We start from the raw sequence: 20,606 nt of genomic DNA on the forward strand, positions 1-20,606 counted from the left end.
ACTATAAGACAAAAAAGCATTTATCTTTAAGTATAAAAATACAGAATCCCGCAAAGCTAAGCCTCTATCAACCTTGAAATTGTACCCTTTCTGATAAAAAAAGAAACATAGCAAATCCTTTAATGGCATCAATCATGTTAAATTGTTTAAAGTGCCAGGGCCAGCTCATCATTGCCAATCTGGCCCTGGTATCTTTGTTTATATCTATCTTTCTAGATCAATAAATATATATTGTGCTATTTACTTTATCCATTTATTATTCTGTGTGCTTATATACTAATTCCCTTTTTATTTTGATTTTAACAGATGTTTGAGACCATGGGAGAAACAAAGATGAATAAAATTGGTGCCAACTTTAACTGATGAGATATAATAGCAACCCCAATATAAATAACTACGTTCATTACTTGTACACATTGGTGAAACCCCTCTACAACTATGTTATCACATTCACTTCTAGTACTTCTTCTCTGGATTTCCAAACCAAACCCTTGCCATACTGAACTTTACTTTAAGAGGACTCCTGGTGATCAACCTAAAGAAATCTTGCCACATTTTTCAGTGAATGATGGTAAGCTACTTAGTCGGCACAAGCGGGGCTGGATGTGGAATCAGTTCTTCTTGTTAGAAGAGTATACTGGATTTGATAACCAATATGTTGGAAAGGTATGTTATCGATGCATGCATATTTAATTAAAAAACTGGTATCTTTATACAAATATTACATAGATATACCATCATAAATTTTATTATATATATATATATATATATATATATATATATATATATTATAGTCTTATATACGTGTTATGTAAGGTCAGTCACAAATGAAACTATGATGCGCAGCCTGGTGCAAAGCTAAATATGTACAATTGTCTAAGTGATATATTTTAACCTAAACAAGCACAGTTAAGGGATGTAGCTATGGAATTTAAAATGTCAACGGGCATTCTTCTTCATACATCCTGCAACCATTGTTAGCCCCTTCAAGACCGGGACGTACCTGGTACTTCCGGGTCAAAGGTCACCGGCAGACCAGGAGGTACCAGGTACGTCATCGATGATGCACGATCCAGCGTGGCTATGGACGCTGGAATCGCGAGGGTCGGCTGCTACTGACTGCTGGGTGTCCCCAGCGATCCGTAGCAGCCACTCCCCCTCAATTCCGTGCACGCGATCGCTTTGCAGCGAATCACGAGCACGGAATTTAAATATTTTAAAAAAAACTGCGGTCTTCAAGGGAAGATGCAGTTTGCCAACGCCGGTCCTGAAGGGGTTAATATGTGAACAATTGTTTGTCTTTCATTGTGAAAAAACATATTGATACTTATGAATTCACTTTTTTTTTTTTAAAAAAAAAAAGGGCAATAAATCTGGTAACTAAATTAAAGGGCAGTCTAAACCATTTGTGTCAGAGACATAAACTGATTCATGTCTTACAACTAACCAGGAAGTGTCTTATGTGGATCAATGGTACAAAAAGGGTTAACGGAGCATCTTGCCTGTCCATGTAGATATGTAAACACATGGTTATATGTGTAAAATGTTTATAATCTTAAATTAGTGAAAAGGGCAAATGTACAAATTGTGCAACAGTCATCTAAACCCCATCGCTAATCTTAAATTAATGAAAAAGGAAAACTGACCAAATAGTATTGTAAAGCCAATTTCCAAGACTGGAGGTTTTTTTTTTATATATGTATTTTACCATCTGTTTGTTAAACCATAGTTCCCCTTTTCCATACTTCAAGTACCCACAAAAAATGTGTTTTGTGAAAATCATAGAAATACATAAACTAGAATTATAAGTGATAATAGGTTAAAAACCCTATGCTAAAATGCTTTTTTAGAATTTATATTTAGAATTTAATATATATATATATATATATATATATATATATATTTCTTTTATGTTGAAAAGGGCCACATCTATCCATACTTCATATATAATTTTATTTTTTATTTTTAATACTACTGGCTTCAGGGGGTTAAGGATAGTATTTTTTTAAAAAAAAATAATAATTTTATACTTGCAGGGCTAAACATTTTAATGAAAAAAAACCCATTTTTTTAGCATTTTTCTTTTCTTTTGCACTGTAAATAAGACTGACCAGTACTGCCTCATTTTACTAATTGGTTATGTTTCTGATCACTAAAGGAAAAAAATAAAAGTTGGAAGGTTGGGAGGGAAATTTTTTCATCAAGAATGGGAATTATATTAAAGAACATACCATACTGTATGTGTAAAGTACATGTACGTTGCATTTTTTAGATATTTCTAATTTATTTCTCATTTTTTGTCGATTTAAATTATATTTTTCATTTATAAGTAAACATGAGCAACTAGAAAAAAAAAGTAAGCAAGGAAAGCAAACATTGAAAAAAGTAGCCTGAAACATTAAAAGTCAAGGGAATTGTTTGACAGGTTTACTATCATATAACTTTTAGAACAATGAAGAATAGAGGGAGGTAAATATTAAGCATATTAAATGAACGACCTTGTATTGTTCTCACAGTTTAAAGAATCTATTATTGTTTTACTGGCATTGAAATCTGTTGTGCAAACTTCTCAGAGTTTGATTATTAGCAACAGAGTGTTCAACTAAATTTAATGAATAATACATATGTGGCAAAAATGATAAATATAATTTTACCAAAATACACAAAATAATCTATTGTACTATGTGATAAAAGAAAACCTAAGCTATACTCATAGAGATATACTGTGAAACTGATAATTTTTTTTTATCTTTTATCTCTTGTTAAGCTTCTTTCTATGCATATATAATTCCTGCACAATCTAAGACTTTCAATTTCCATATTAATAATTGCAGTCATTAAAACATTATCAATGTTAGTATAGTAAGAGCTGATCATAGTATCATGCATCCCAAGCAGCTGCCTAGGGTACCTGAACCAGTCCCAATAATGGAGGACTATACCTGTCAATAGCTTAGAAACACATTCACTGCTTCCATAATTTTAATGGTGCTATTCCACCCACACTGCCTAATTTAACACTTTTATAACTAAATGTAGCATTAGAAACATCATCCCTAGTGCCCAGACCCTTTCCGAGAATAATTCTTTAATCGTGTAAAATTTTTGTCTTATTCATATTTTTTGCTTCTGTTAGGTTGTTGCCATAGAAACCATATAAATCTAAAATGTAATATAAGTATGTAAAAACATGAAAAAAAAATGACAAGGAGGGACCAGACAGTATTATTTTCTGGGGCGCCATTTGATTATTGACTGGCTCTACCAACCCCATTACCTCTTGATCTGCTCCACATTGGAGGGTGCTCCTTGCACACCTTGATTCAGATTAGAGCCAGTGTAAGGTGGAATACAATGGAGATCTGCATACTCCAAAAGATTGAGGGTGTGACCAGACTTCTCCTCTCCCTCCAACAAAGTAATATAAATTCATGGAAAAGAATCAGATTACCAATCAAGCAACCAACCTTTATCCATGTGGTAGAAGCTACTGCTTTTTGTTATTCCTTTTTAAATTCTTGCCCATTTCTTTAGTGTCAAAATTCAAGTCGTCTGGTAATTGTAATGTTAAGAGCACCTAAAATAATATTAATTTAAAGTTGTTATGCATACCCTGCAGTGCATTTTAAAGTATCTAGGGCAAAAATACATTTTGGCACCCGTCCATTTTTGATAGCATTGTGGTTTTAACACATTGTTGCCTTACTATTTTGTCTAAACATTATTGTAACTTTAAGGGCTATAGAACCCTATGATATACTTACACTCACCAAACATTCTCACATCTTAGAAATAAGGGACATCAAGGAAAGAAATAGGGGCACAGGGGTATGGTCCCAAATGGGACATCTAGGAAATTGTGCCAGGGGCTGCCACCACTTTGGATATATCTCTTTAGGAAGAATAAGCTGCTGTTGCCTGGGGTGCCTGGTGTTAAAACCGACCATGGCATTAAGCATAGCGTTAATTCTTCATGTATATGGATGACTTGCATTAAAATGATTGGGGAATTAATCCATGATTCAAAATTTAAATGACGGCAACTCACAAGAGTAAGCACCCATTTAAAAGGGAACTTTATTTCTTATTACTAAGAGACAACTCAAAAGCTACAACATGAGCTAAAATATACTAGAGGCACATGCACACAAAGTGTTAAAAGTACACTACATGCTTCTGTAAAGATAGCAAGGGGAGAAATGCATAATGATTAGAAGGTAAAACGGACGCCAAAGTGAAGCAAATCATAAATAATCTATATTTAGGGGACTGTACTATCAAAAGAAAAATCAATTTAGCCATACCCAATATCGTTACAATTTGACGCTATAAAAAGCTATAAATTATTACTTAGAGGAGAGGAGGATGTCATATACTGATTATTTTTTCTTCCAGTCGCAGTAATAATAGCAAACACCCAAACAGAAATTTGTAACACATGGGAAAAAAAATCCGTGTTATTTAGCAATAAAGACCACCAAATTAAATAGTACCTAGGTACTAGCTTTGTATTACCATCATAAAATAGCAGAGTTAAATTGGTATCTTTTTTGATTAGATCTGTATTTCAAGACAATAATCTAACTCAAGGGACATACGCAATCGAAATAAAAACCTCGCAATAGAAAGGAAATTGTAAGGGAAATGTTAAAAGTCCTCAGGTCCATACTATTATAAAAGACGATGCTTAGGGGAAGACACATAGTAATGGCTTCTTATTTTGTATCCATCACTAGACCCATTTAATCATTCAGGTAAGGCTGTTGTAAACCATGTTTGTAATTTATTGCTGCTGTGTTTCAGTAAAGCACTTTGATCGCCGTGCCTGGTGACACTTTCATTGACTTACCATTGTATGTGACCTCTACTTCTTTTTCTGGGTTCTGCAGCACATTGAAGTCAAAGTAAAGCTACTTAAACAATATGTTCTACTAAAGTTCCTAATCTATTAAAAAAAGAAAAAAAAATGTTACAGTCACTAAAGATTCAATTATCACTTGATTTCCGGAAGAACAATTTGGTGCAATTTGCTGTTGTCAGCTTGAATCACAACATACAGTATAAGTTCAAGGAGGGATGATAGACCATGAGTTAAATTGAATTGTTGCATTTTTCAATTGACACATTGTTGAGAACATGTTATCTTTAAAAACATCCCTCTCCCCCAATTAGAGTTTCAAATAAGTGAATGGATATAAATAATAATAATTATTATTATTATTAATATTTACAAAAAGGGATACCTAGTAACAAAATGGATTTATCTGGTTGATTCAATGCATTCATTTGGAAACGGTGAGTGGAGAAAGATGCTTTGCACTTGTTTTTTTATTATGAACCTGTCCTACCTTCCTTGATCTGAAAGCTGTCTGACCATCAGTCTACTGTGCCCCTTTGTTATGTTTCTTTTAGACGTTGCCTGTGATTTTGCTTAGACCTAGATTTTGCTGAATGGTTCTTTCATTCCTGCCATTGGGATCCTTATAATTCTGAGCCATTACAGGGACCTGATTTCTTTAAATCTTACTTTACCCTATGTACGTAAGGTCCCAAACCAGCCAGTCTTCAAGTTGATCTCATATTGCTAAATGCTGGGGTGCCGGTGCCACAACTAGGTGTGGTACACGTGGCCTACTAGGCTGTGGGCTTCAGGGAATTAAAATTGGCTGATTTGGAGTTAGTTTGCTAACAAAGCACCAGTTAGTGGTTAGTGCGGTTAACATGATTGTGTGTCTTTCCCACAAAAGCTTCTTGATGTTGCTTGTAATTTTTTTCATGCTCGGTGACCTATGCATGTTTTCTGCTTCCTTGATTTCTGACATTCTTTTTGTGCTGGAGACCCATCAGTTCGGTATCTTCACATTCTCTTAAAGATTTATTATCCAGCTCAAATATTTATACTTATGCTGGCACAGCTGTAGATATTGATCGTTTATCTTCACATGCTCCTGGTACTCAGATTTGTCCAAAGAAAGCCCTCAGACATTCTACAACATTAATAAAGTAAGTGAAAAATGCTTTTGTAGTAAATGCCAGCGGTGATGTTAAAATGGTTTAAAAGAACAGTTTTATTGTATAATAATATCCATTTTGCTCTGGTAACCAGAAAGAACTTCAAACTTTTTATTTTTTTTAACTGTACCGTGAAAGGAGGTCTATCATATTCTAGAACCAAGCCCACTCTGCTTTGTGTGGAAGAGGATAACTCATAAAAAACTGATGCTTAAGAGGTCAACATACAACAACTTTTTCGTTGTATAATGAAATGTAATTGTCTAATTACTGCTTTTGCAGCACTGACCTCAATCACAGCTCCCACATGACTTACTAGTCTTCATTTTGACACACTGCAGTAAGGTAAGTGCATGGCCCACCCAAATTTCCACCTGCATCTAACAATGCCCTTCTACAAAGGAGTCCAACTTTGGGCACCTAAATGTTGGGAGTATGTGCTTATATTGTAGCACCAACCCTGAGTGCTACAAAGACATGCAGGTACACAGCTGGTTTAGATTAGCTCAATTATGAACAGGGAGACATTTTAATAGCCTATACTACAGTGTATCTCTGCTCAGGAGAGTCTCACATTTTAGCCCACTTAGAGAAAATGCCATTGCAGGGAAAAAAAATCTCCTTCACCATATCAGTTTAATTCTACTCACACATTCAATACACAAGTGAAAGGGGCAACCCCCAAGATAGACAGCGGCATGCCCGAGACTTGGCTTTACCTCTTTATATTTTCAAGAGGAGGCGTAGTTGATTGGGGACACAGAATGTTGCACTGTATGACCCCAAAGATGGGTTGGGCTTTCCATGCTAAGTGTGTTTCTTTTGTGTGGGGATGTATGTGTGTCTGTCTGGGTATGTTAGTGTGTGGGTATGTTAGTGTGTGGGTATGTCAGTGTGTGAACATGTGTCTTTGGGTATTGTGTGTGTCTGGGTATGGTAGTGTATGAACATTTGTCTTTGTCTGGGTATGTTAGTGTAAGTGCCTGGAGTTGTTAGTGTTAGTGCCTCGGTACGTTAGTGTGTGTGTATAGTATCTTAGTGTGTGAGCATGTCTTTGTTTGGGATGTAATCATGTGTGTCTGGGTATGTTAGAGAACGTGTTTGTCTGGGTATGTTAGTGAACGTGTGTATGTGTGTTAGTGAACGTGTTAGGGTATGATAGTGAACGTGTGTGTGTACAGTATGTCTGTGTGTATGCTAGTATGTAAGTGTGTGCCTGGGTATGTTAGTATGTGTGTGAGTGTCTGGTTATATTTGTGAGTGTTTGGGGGTATTTTAGTGTATGAACACTTCTTTCGATATGTTAGTGTGTGTTTCTGGGTATGTTAGAATGTGTGTTCATCTGGGTATGTTAGTATGTGTGTGGGTATATTTGTGGGTGTGTGGGTATGTAGATAATATAACTTATGTAGGTTTCATGTGCAAAAGGAAGGGTCAGAGGTGTATTGTTTAGTATCTAGTATGTATGTGCATAGGGTAATGTGACTGTATAGTATTGTATAGATGTTTATAGTCTTGTGTGACTACACATGTATTGTGTAGTGTAACTGTAAATTGTATATAGAGTGACTGTGTATAGGGTATTGTTATTGTGTATTGCTTAGTATGCTTGTTGCTAGGGTAGGACTGAATTCTGTACTTGTTATAATGTATTGTATAGTGTATTGTGTAGAGGGTAGTTCAACTATGTACAGAGTGGGAGGTATGGGCACAAGGTAGTGTCACTGTGAATTGTTTGGGACATATGTCTTTAAGGTAGTGTGATTGTGTGTAGAGTAGTACGCATGTATATAAGGTAGGGTCCATTTTTTAATATGCTTGTATAGGTGACTACATTGTGTGGTTTGTATGTGTTTAGGGTCGAGAAACTACAGGGTAGTATACATGTTCACAAAGGGAGAAAGGGTGAGAATATCGCCCCCACATTTTTTTCAGACTGAAAGCTCAGGAAATTCAATTTGCTTTCTGAAAATGAATGCAGAAAAAAACCCAGACATACATAGATTTTAGCTTTCAACCGCCTCATCAGTGGAAAGCAATTGATATCCTTCTAGTCGCATTCATGCAAGGACTCACCATGACACTTGAAGAGTGATTCATATTTTTTTTCTGGACCGCCCTTGTAAAATTATATGCTGACAAAGTTTTTTCCTCTGCACAGGCAACAAGATATGAGACTAGTCAAATCAACTTACATTTGAGTAAAAATCCAAGAGATCCAACACACATATCTTGATAGCCTGCTATATAATGCATCCTTACGCTCCCGAGACATTACAGGGATCCGGAGTGCGCTCTTCTCTAATTCTACCCAGTGCATGTAAGGTCCCAAATCAGCTAGCTGCCAAGTTGATCTGATATTGCTGACAGCTAAGATCCTGATGCCATATCTAGATGTAATACAAGATGTACACATGTAGACATGCATGATGCCCCAGGGGGAGCGAAGGCTGGCCTGTGTGGTCAAATCCAGGAGACGAGCTCCAATTGCTGAAAAGGTTAATGCTGATAGAAAGGTGTAAGAACACAGAGTGCATAACAATTTGTTGTTTATGGGTCTGCGTAGACACAGACCAGTCAGAGTGCCCATGCTGACCCCTGTGCACTGCCTAATGCGCCTACAATGGGCACATGAGCATAAGAACGGGCCCACGGAGCAATGAAAGAAGGTGGCCTTCTCTGATGAATCACATTTTCTTTTACATCACATGGATGGCCAGCTGTGTGTGTGCTGCTTACCAGGAGAACACATGGCACCAAGATGCATCCATGGAGGCCCCACTTCTCAACTTACTTAATGGACCTGCTGCTAACATCTCGGTGCCAGAGACCACAGGACACCTTCAGAGGTCTAGTGGAGTCCATGCCTTGATGGGTCAGGGCTATTTTGGCAGCAAAAGTGGAACCTAAACACTATAAGGGAGGTGGTCATAAAGTTATGGCTCATTGGTGTACTTTTTTTCACAGTTTGGGGTTAGTCTGTTGACATGAATGAAACATTTGAATGGTTTACAGCAATTATAATTGTACATTATTCAATTGGATTTAAATATCGTCTCCCCATATGTATTTGTTTCTCTCCCTACCCCATAATTTGATAACCTGATTGGCAGAAAGTCAGACCTGTGATATACTTACTGTCAACCAGATCCACCACTGCCTTAGCATATGTCACAGGGGGTCATCCCCTATACATGCATGGAAAGGGCTCCCATTGATTTCAGTGGCAACTTCAAGCAGCCAAACAATGGTAAGTTAAAACCCTGATGAGATAGGGTCTGTAGCTTTTACCTAAGGTAAGGTTTTTGTTTTATTCATTGTTTACATTTTAAAGAATGCATATTAAAGTACTTCACTCTGCATTCTTCTTTGGGAGGCTGTCAAGGACATCAAGCTGCCTCACATTTGATCAGTTCAAATCGGTGTAACATTTTCCATATATAGACCAAATGAGATCTGTTTTGGTAAATTAGTAAGATTACACATAATATTTCCTTGTAACCAATTCATGAAAATGATTCATTCAATTCCAGTGTTGCATTTTTTAGCTCTTTGAACTCCTCTGGATTTCTACTATTCCCATGGGTTGATTTGCTTATCATAATGGCAACTCCGTCTCCATGAATTTCAATAAGGAAGCATGGCATTATGTATAGCAAATAGAATCAGTGAAATGTAAAATTAATTAAACTCTTAAGAACAATGTGGCTTCAAACCAAGAAAACAAAAATCAAAGAGTGAAGGAAACCACTGGATTTTTTTTTTTAAAAAAAGTTAGCTTTTAAATGAACAATTTAAGGGGTGTGATATATTCTAAGAAAATGAATGCACCCTGTCTGTGGCCTAAAATAATGTAAAGTGTATATATTAGAATGATGGTTTACAGAAAGGCTGAACTTCAGCGCTAAAATTGAGCTTTTACAAGTTTCATATTTCATTATGCATTATAATGGGCATAGCCCCGTACCCTGGGGGTTGGAGTTTTCAATAAAAAATGTGTTAGGTACTTTTATAATTTTGTTTGAAATTAATGGAAAAATAATGAGGAGGATATTTTTAAGAGGCTTGTATTTTTTTTATTGTGATCCATTGTTTGCCTAACTTAAGTTTATATTGATACAGTATATTAGACTTGTACACATGGACCAAAAAATATTCATTTTTTAGATATTTAATTTTGATAATTATAGTTTGTTTTGGATATAATTTGGAGGGCTTTTTTGATTCAGCAATAAAATTAATTGTAACTCTCTCGCTCACTCTCACTCTCTCTTGTTTTCAGTCGCACATTCTTACTCTCGCTTACTCTCTCTCTCTTAATGTATCCCTTATCTAACAGCTGCTTTTTATCTCCACTTTTCCATCTCTTTCTCTGCAGCTCCTTTTGCATCCAATAACCTACAATTAAAATGTATATGTTGCTTGAAACATATTGCTCGTAGAATAACCCAGTTATGAAACAATTATTATTATGACCTTTTAACAATTTAGTTTATATGATTTATTTATGTGTGTTTGCTCATTAAAAGTTCTTTGGCACACATCAATTTATGGTTAACCACTTTCACTTAAATCAAGAACCCAACCGTAATTTAGTGGGCTTCTTTTTTTACACTTTCAAAAATTCAAATTAATCTCATTCGTTGTATTTTTGCGCTATTATTGACAGCCTGGGATATAGTTTGCAGTATATTGCAACATAATTATTTTGTCTGCTCTGTTCTGTTATGAATTATAATGTATTAGGGACATTTCCATTTTTCTCCTTCAGCTGCTGTAAGCTTTTAATCCACCAGTGATAATGGAATCCCTTAAAAAAGTTTAGGACAAATTCAAACTATAATTAGGTGCTTTATTTACTTGAAAATATTAGACATGCTACAATGGAATATTAAATGTATAGTCATTCTGAATATTTTGACTTTTAAATACCTTTGTTGACTTAACCAAATGCATATGAGCGGTCACATTGTAATGGGTGAAAATACAATCACTCCCTGTATTTCTCCATCATGTTGGCAAAGACACAAGGCAATTATATACCCCACATGGACGCCTGACCATTACATGATGACATCTCATTCTTAATACATAGACATTAATATGAAGTCGATCACCCCATGTGCAGCTATAAAAGCTTCTAGGAAGTCATCTGGGAAGGGTTTCCACAAAATTTTGGTGTGTTTCTGGGGCAATATTTGCTTGTTGGATGAGAAGGCCTGGCTTGCAATGTCTGTTCCAGTTCATCTGAAGGGTGTTTAATGAGGTTGAGGTCAGGGTTCTGTGCTGGCCAGTCAAGTTCTTCCACACCAAACTCATCCAATTCATCCAAACTCATTATTGACCTTGCTTAGCAAAAGTAAACATGTGAAAGGTAAATATGATGCCTAATTATCTAATACCTCATTACCACCAACTACTTGAATATTGTCGATGCCCATTTTTCAACTCTTGACAAAAACATTTGGCTATACTCCACATTCAAAAGTAACTGGTTGCTAAATGTGTAAAAAAAACCACAATTGTATTACAATCCTAAATTATTATATTTATTGATTATATGATCACCATTACTTGTATACAAACTTTAATGTATAATATTTGTAGAATATTTGACCTTATTTTTATCATAGTAATCCACATACACTCAAATACATACGCTGATTTTCCATCATAGGGCATACATAGTAAATGATGCATGCAGAGTTATTGAATAGGGTTTCATATCTGCAAAGGAAATTGAAAACCTGCGCTAAACACCTGCACCAGATTTGTTGGGTTTCTGTGTACTATTCTAGGTAATGATTTTGCCCTGCCTAAACTCATATTTTACATCAGGAATTTAATCAGCAGCATCCAATAATATTTGCACAGACACTGTAAAGGGGGGAAAGGTAGACATCAATATCCAAAGTTCAGGAAAACAAATTTGTGCCTGTCAAGACCTAGTCAACACATAGTTAAGAAAATGCATTCCACCTCTCGAGTTGTATAGAAGGTCTTCCAATTCTTGACCCAGCATGGCTCTTTCTGTAATAACCCTCTGGAGAGATGTTATATACAATTTATTCCAATGCTTGTCACTTTCATTCAGTTTCATTATTCCTGTAAGCATAAAGATGGCTCTCTAGAGTTGTGTCTGTTGTCATGGACTAAAAATACATATGGAACCATATGTCTATTTAATCCAATTTTATAGGCTTGCGAGTTTGTTTTACCTCGCGGTAACCAGAGGGTATTTTATCAAGTAAATTACTTTTCTACTGTTACAAGAAAAGAAGTTTCTTTATTACCTCTCATACATTATAGAGTATATTATAGTCCTGCATGTATGATTCTACTGCAGTGGTTGCTGCTAAGATTTTTTTTTTAAAGTAACTTTATGTTTGTTAATCCGGCTAATCATGCCTTTTACAACTTTTTACTTCCGGTAGTCTGCTTAAAATTCTAAAAATAAATTAAAAAAAAAATAATATTGTCTACTAAAAAACCTTTGAAAATGTACTTCATTTCTAATATACCTGTGTACTTTGCATAATACTTGCACTGCTCATAAGTATCACAGGTGGCTATAGTAGTAGTACACTCTATTATTTCTCCTTCAAAATGACCTCTGTTTTAATTAACTGTTTAAAAAATGAATTCTTTAACTTACTTTAATGAGATACCTTTTGATATTTGTAGATCTTAAATGAAAATGTAGCCACCTATATTTTCTTTATAAATTCTAAAACAAAATCATATAACCTAAGACCCAACGCAGAGGCTTCCTGTTTCCAGCTGTGGATGAACAACCTGCATATCAGATGCATTTTCTATGAAATGTTACATTTTATGACAATAATAGTTACATGAGTGAATTTGCAGGAATCATTAACTATAATGCTTGTTTGGCCATTTATCTTCTCTGCTGCAGCTGTGACCTTTCTTATGGAGGTCGCTTAAAGACATTTAAAGTGAAGGTCTAAGTGCACTGGTAAAAAAACACAGTGTATTTGAATTATATTATGCACAGTATAAAAGTGATCAAAGCAGTTATCCATATCATAAAAAAAAAATCCAGAATACCTGACAGCAAAAAGTGACATATAACATCTAAGATTGTCCTGTAACAGCAGAGTCCTCATTTTAATATCCTGCTTCGTGATATATATTTGTAGTTGAGCTCACACAATTGTAAAAGGGTTTTCTAATGATCAATTAGCCTTTTAAACTTGAACTTGGATTAGCTAAAATATTGTGCCATTGGAACACAGGTGTGGTGGTTGCTGATAAAGGGCCTCTGTAAACCTATGGAGATATTTCATTACAATGCAGCTGTCTCCAGCTACAATATGCATCTTATACACCATAACCATGTTTACACTGTATTTCTGATCCATTTCATGTTAAATTAATGGACACAAAAAAAAAAAACAACAACTAGGACATTTCTCAGTGACCCCAAACTTTTGAACAGTAGGGTGTGTGTGTGTGTGTGTGTGTGTGTGTGTGTGTGTGTGTGTGTGTGTGTATGTATATATATATATATATATATATATATATATATATATAATCATTAAGAGTATGTTTATATATATTTAGTCAAACATTTTATTTTGTTAATGGTCTTTTTACCAATTATCTTTTGTATCATAGTGTTTTAGTTAACTTATTTTGTACAAAAGGTGGCTCTACAAAATTTACTACAAATAGGACCAGACATTAAAATAAGCTGTCATTGTCATAAGACGATACACCATAGAGGATAAATTATACCCTGTATTAAGTTGCTCACATACTTTTTTTACTATAAAATAATGATACTCTGGGTTATTCATTTTTACTATCGGGGCTTAACTAGTTCTGTGTCCATCAAAGTTCTGCAGACTGCTTAGTTTCCTAGCGCACACACGTGTTAGGATATGGTTCATGACTTTTTTCTTTCTGCTTTGGATATCAGTGTTTCTTGTAAGTCTTTAGTGCTCCCACCAGCCTAATGCAGTTAAAGAGAATATGTAAATATTTCCGCAGTTTTATTATCTATACTGAAATGAATTGTTAAAACAGTAGAATGTATCTAATCAGTTGTCTATGGACAGACTCGATGGGCTGAAGGGATTTGCTTTCACATTCTATGTTATATGTTAAAATGATTAAAAACTGGCTTAAATGAAATACAGGAAAAAATAACAGATTAGCTTTATTTTAGTTTCCAAAGGTTTCATCTACAATATGAGTTTCTTGTCTCAGGTATAAAACAGTGATCTATAACAATACATAATTATGATCAATAATTATGTTCAGGTGATATTTTTATACATACATTTAAAATGAATGAAAAAACTAGATACATTTAGAGAGACTGCTAGGAAGCTTACAATCTGGAGGGTGTATATTGGTACAAATTGCAGTAACTAACTAGTTAAACTAACACATCTTACGGAAACAGTTAAAGTTTAGTGATGAAGACACAGGGAAAGACTGGAGAAGTGAAAGAACGCACGTTACGATAATTTTAATTGATTTCTGTAATGAAAACAACCATGACTTAACCCATTCTTAGTATTTTAATAAAACGAATACAAAAGTCAAGATTGTGTTGCCAATCTGAAGGATATGTAGTTTTTCTACGGCATATGAATCGATTGTAGGCTAAAAATCAATGGAATCCCTTGGTCCTTGAAGTCTTGCAAGCCAAATGGAAATTGTGTTGACAGATCCCCCAAATTGTTTAACTTAGGGAAAATCACACTTATCTCAACCAAATTTCAAGAAGTATATTAGGTTTTGTTGTTAACACTTTGGGGAAAACAAAACTACTCACTGAATAGAGAATTCAGCCAAATACAAGTGCATTCAATTTGTATTTGAAACATATTTGCAATGTAATCTATTCAGACAAAACATTTACTGACCACTCTAGCATATTCACCAAAACATTTAAATAATCAAGTATTTCTTCCCATTTTGGAAACATGACAAATGCTTTGGATAATATATTAAAACTAGCTGTTTTGAAAATTTGGTATGCAGGGACATCAGCGAAGTATTTACCACAATGTCCTAGGTTTGACCTAAAACAGGGACCCCAGCCTCCCTCTCCTCATTTGTACTGCATGAAAACTCATGACATGCCTTTAATACATTGAAGCGAAAGTGGGCCTCCACGGCCAGCTATATAGGACATAATCGGCAATTATCACCCTCCACAGCCCCATCAGCGGCCTTTAGCTGGTTCAAACCCCCTTCACACAACAAGGCAGTCTTTTTCATGAAGAAAGCTGCATGATCCCCATAGGTGGCTTCAGGGACAGGTTGGAGGGTTTCTCCATTCCCCACACGAGTGTGAGGCCCAGCCCTGACTCTCTTAGCTGAACTATTGCCCTCATAGAGCATTAACCCCCTTCAGCGTCTATGGAGCACTAAAATTTATATAGTTAAAAAATTATTTTTGACATCCGTGACCTGGAAGTCAAAGGGGGTCAATCGCTATCAGAACGTTCAAAGTTCTGCACAGGCCCGGACTGGGACAAAAAATAGGCCCGGGCATTTAAGTCTGAGCAGCCCATATTTATTTATTTATTTATTGTTAAAGCCCACCCTTCATGTACCATCTTTGCATTTAATCATTCACACAAATCATTAACACATTCATTAATGCAGTCTCACAAATCATTCAAGCAATTCATCCTCACATGAATTCATTGTCATACGCATTCACACAATTCATCCACACATTTATTCATTCATTCTCATACGCATTCACACTACCCCCTCTCTTCATCTTATCTGCCCCTTCTCACTATGTTCCCCCTTTTCACTATGTAACCCCCTTCCCCACTTTTCAATATGTACCGCCTCTATCTATCCCCTCTCCCCCTTTCTCACTATCTAACCCCCCTCTGCCCCTTCTCACTGCACCCCCCTCCCTCACCCTACTTACCTTGTTGCCGGAGCAAGCAGCAACTGCGACCGCGCCTGTGCCAGGGCAGGATTGACTTAGGGGCTGATGGAGCTGCAGCTCCAGGCCCCCACCTTAAAATAGGTCCAGTCAGGACTGGACTGACTGGTCCTATATGGCCGCATTAACGCAGAGAGACCCTTAAGCCCGCCGCAACTACCCCCCGCAACTACCCCCTCCTAACTATCTACCCTCTCCCTCTTTAAAGTTCACTTACCTTTCAGGAGTCCTGCGGTGGGGGTGCAAGGCCTCTGCCTCCCAGCTCTGCCACTGTATGGAACAGTATAGAGTGATGGGAGTTATGATGTACTTTTAGAGCATAATTAGATCATGAAAAAGACATTGGAAATGGTACAGCATAACACCCATCACTCTCACACACTTACCAATCCACACACATACCAATCCACACATATACCAATCCACACATACACCAATCCACACGTATACCAATCCACACATATATACCAATCCACACATATATACCAATCAACACATATATACCAATCCACACATATATACACTAATCCACACATATACACCAATCCACACATATATACTAATCAACACATATATACCAATCCACATATATATACACTAATCCACACATATACACCAATCCACACATATATACTAATCAACACATATATACTAATCAACACATATATACTAATCCACACATATATACCAAACCACACATATATACCAAACCACACATATATACCAAACCACACATATATACCAAACCACACATATATACACCAATCCACACATATATACACCAATCCACTCTCACTGAATGTTTTCCTACCTTTCCTCTTTTCTCCTTACAGCTCCTTTTCCTCCTCTTCGCTCCTCTTCTTCAGTTCTTCTGTCTTCTCTGTCTTCTTCCGGGTCACCGGGTCGGTGGGCGCGGCTTCAGTGTTGTGCGCCGGGATCTGACAGCAAACCCCGGCGCACAACAGCTGTTGCCGCGCAGATCACAAGGGACCGGTATCGGAGGTCTTTAACAGACCTCCGGCTCCCTTGAGTGATTTTAAGCCGGGTTGAACCCGGCTTAAAATCACTCAAGGGAACCGGAGGTCTGTTAAAGACCTCCGATACCGCTCCCTTGCGAGCCTGCTCCTCTAGCGGCGGACATTACTGTCCGTCTCTGGAGGAGTGCCGGGTGCCGCAAGTTGGCAGCCCCTGATGAGCGGCACCCGGTGCGGACCGCCCCCCCGTCGCGCCCCCTGGAGTGTGGCGCCCTGCTCTAAGAGGCCGGGAAGCCCCCACCAGGGCCGGCCTTAGGGGTCTGTGGCCGCACAGGGTTTAAATTAAAACATCGGGGTTTTTTTTTCAACTTTATTTAACATCCTCCATGTTAAATAAAGTTAAAAAAAAACTTTATTTAACATGGAGGATGTTAAATAAAGTTAAAAAAACCCCCGATGTTTAAATTTAAACCCTGTGCGGCCACAGACCCGTAAGGCCGGCCTTGGTGGGGACTTCCCGGCCCCTTAGAGTGGCGGACCCGGTCGCACTTGCGGCGGGCTTAAGGGGCAGGTGCCCCTTATGCCCTGCGTTATTGCGGCCGTAGGTAGGTTAGGGGCCTGGAGCTGCAGCTCCATCAGCCCCTAAAGTCAATGCGGCCCTGCCGTGGCCCGGCCCACCGGGCAAATGCCCGGTGTGCCCGATGGCCAGTCCGGGCCTGGTTCTGCAGAGTTAATCAGTAGTGTGCTGATGATGGTCAGATCACTCCTGACCAATAGGAGCCACTTGATGACACCTCCCATTATTGACAGCTGTCATAGAGAGAGATAGGTCATCCAGATCATACAGGTAAAAACAAAACGCACACATATTATAAATAAAAAAAAATATTATTTTACTATTTTTTACATTCATTTTTACTGTCTGATCACTGATTAGGTCATAGATTATTTAGTGGTCTCAACAACTACACCCCTCACATAGAAAGGGCAGGGTCTTTGAAATCCTTAGGTGATGTGTTTTCAGGGAACATATCATTTGTGGGCGTTATTTTGTTGTTTAGTAGTAGTTGCACCCCACAAAATAGGTACCTGGAAAAAAAAAAGTTGAAATCCCTTTACACTCCCATGATTTCTGAATCTCTTATGAGACTCTAACACTGACATACCACATACACATGTTATCTATGTGCTCAGGAGAAGTGGAAGATTTTAAATTTAAATTTTTTAGTTTTCTTGTTCCAGGTTGTCCAGCATACAGCATCTGTTCCATAAAGTGCCTGATGTGTGAAAAGGTAGAGAAAAAACCCACGAGGGCGATCTGCTGCCCTAGGCTTAGGCCTAGTCAGTATAGGCTAGGATATGCCAGTGGGTGACAGTATCTTTAATATAATTTACAAATTCATAAAAAAAGGCAATCTAGGCTGTTTTACAGGGCAGTGTTATTTGATAAAATATTCTTTGGGGTATTTTAAAACCCCAGATATCTTCCTTGCAATTAGGTGGTCCTCCTAAAGATGTCATAGTGGGATTAACAGTTTTTAATAATTTATTTATAAACGTCTTTTTATTTCTTAATTTAGTTTTTATAATTAGATTTTTTATTTTTTTTATTTTCCCTTCTTCACACTCAATGATCCATTCACATCTTTTCACTTGTCTTTTTCTCTCTCTCTCCCCATTCATTGTATATAAGTTTTGCTGAAACATTTATAGTATATATTTAATACATTTAGATTATTATAGAAATAATTACACTAATAATAACACAGGTATACAGCTAAGTAAGACTTTTGTAATTGTCTATCGTTTGTACTAGATTATTCAAATATGGCTATTATTATCATTTACAAAGTGCCATCATTATTGTTCTACATGCAGTTTTTCAAATAGACGTTATATAAAAAGAAATTTGTAAAATATTTTTTAAAGATTTAGACAATAGTAGAAGTTAAAAAGTGTGAAAGCAAAAAATATTTCCATCTACTCTTTACATTTTAACATCAACTTTAACACTGTCTTATGTCAGTCTATCTTCCTTTACTCAAGTGCTACATTATTACCCCCTCTGATTATCTCTCACACGTTAGTTATTGTTGGTTGCTGATTCTCATTGATTGGTTGAAGCAGTCTTTGTAACACAAGTGCAATAGATTAGAGTATATTGGGAATCTACCAAAGCAAAGCTGTGTTTCCCACACTATCAATACTGCATCATGTTTACACAATTAATGGCCACACACAAGGGTATAAAAGCAATATTTTAAGTTAATGTTCCAATAGTATAAATTAATTATACATAGAAAATGCAAACTAATGGCATTTTTAAGAATGTATCAGTAAACCAAGAAAACAGACATGTTGAATCCCCATTACATATTGTAGCACTTTTACCAAAGGAGGATAGTTTGTGTGCATTCCAAATTGCTTACTAAGAATTATAAACACAACTTAAATATTACACTAACCTGTGAGTGCTTGCGAGTTGGCTAAAGGTGCAATTCTGGCAGAAGTTTAATTCCCTGCTTCAAAAAAAAAAAACACCTTTTTGACATAACAACTGACATCAAAGATGAGCTTCGTTTCTTAAACAATTCTCTGTCAGGGAAGACATGCTTGGCAAAAAATGTGTAAAATCAAGTTGTAGTAAAACAAAACCTGGAGAACCATATGTTTCCCAGACCTGAGTTGGGGGTTTATTTGCTAAAGCAGGCATATCCAGACGAATGTGTAGGAAATCTAGAGTTTCTCTGCAAGCAGAGATGAGTTCACTCAGTATAATTAATAGTCAAATACGTTCTTGGAAGTTAGATCACTAAATTATGCAAGGCCATCACCGCTGCCTTGTAGGAGAAACTCTCCAGGGTTCGACTTATTATGTATAATAAAGCAGGTGAAAGCGCAACGTTCCTGCTAACTTGCCTGTAAACGCCTGCTTTCGTAAATAAACCCCTTAAAATATACATATATTTTATGTGGGCAATGATGCAATTTATAATATGGGAAGCATTGTAAGGAAGACATTGCTGTTCTAATTTACTATGGCTACTTTACAAAATCTGTAAATACTGCTACATAAATTATACCTACTTAAGATTTGTAACAGCACTCAATTTTATTTATTAAACAATGTGTCAAGTAGATAAATTGCTTGCGAAGTTTTATCTATTGTCAGCACTAATGGTACATTAGGCACAGGATTCTGTTAATAGAAAAAAAAAAGATATTAGCTAAAGCATTCAGACATACTGTAGTTTTAATTAATGGTCATGGAAAAAATATATCTTAAAGAACTAATAATAGATGTTACAAGTGATGCTGAAGCATACAAAGACGGATGAGTAAACTGACATTGGTAGATGCAAATTTTCATGTAAATGAGAATAAAATCCAGTAGCGGGTTTAGATTTATGAATATATTTAGTAACAGTGAAATTAAGGAAAGCAATAATATTATATCCTACAAAATAGCCCTTTGCAACACTTTAATAAATGGTTTTCATTTGATTATGTTGAATGTTTAATCTGCGACTTAAAGAAAGTAATTGAAATTTTAATTATTATGCGTTCTGTGCCTCACTAAGATAATAGTTTGCAACTAACATATTTCTAAAGCAAAGCAGTGACTGTATTCGTCTTTCTGGAATGCATAAGATTAGTAACAATTAACTGGGTTATTT

The 20,606-nt window shown here is 36.4% G+C and overlaps 1 protein-coding gene across 1 annotated transcript in view; it reads left to right on the forward strand.

Moving 5' to 3' along the window:
* Window positions 1-307: 307 nt before the first annotated feature.
* LOC128497297 (cadherin-10-like) overlaps window positions 308-20,606 on the forward strand; it is a 69,566-nt gene continuing 49,267 nt past the window's right edge. The window contains exon 1 of the mRNA XM_053467283.1: window positions 308-666. Coding sequence (XP_053323258.1) covers window positions 439-666 — 228 coding nt within the window. The 5' untranslated portion in view covers window positions 308-438. The remainder of the gene's footprint in view (window positions 667-20,606) is intronic.

The sequence above is a fragment of the Spea bombifrons genome, chromosome 5 (assembly GCF_027358695.1).
Source record: "Spea bombifrons isolate aSpeBom1 chromosome 5, aSpeBom1.2.pri, whole genome shotgun sequence".
NCBI lineage: Eukaryota > Metazoa > Chordata > Amphibia > Anura > Pelobatidae > Spea > Spea bombifrons.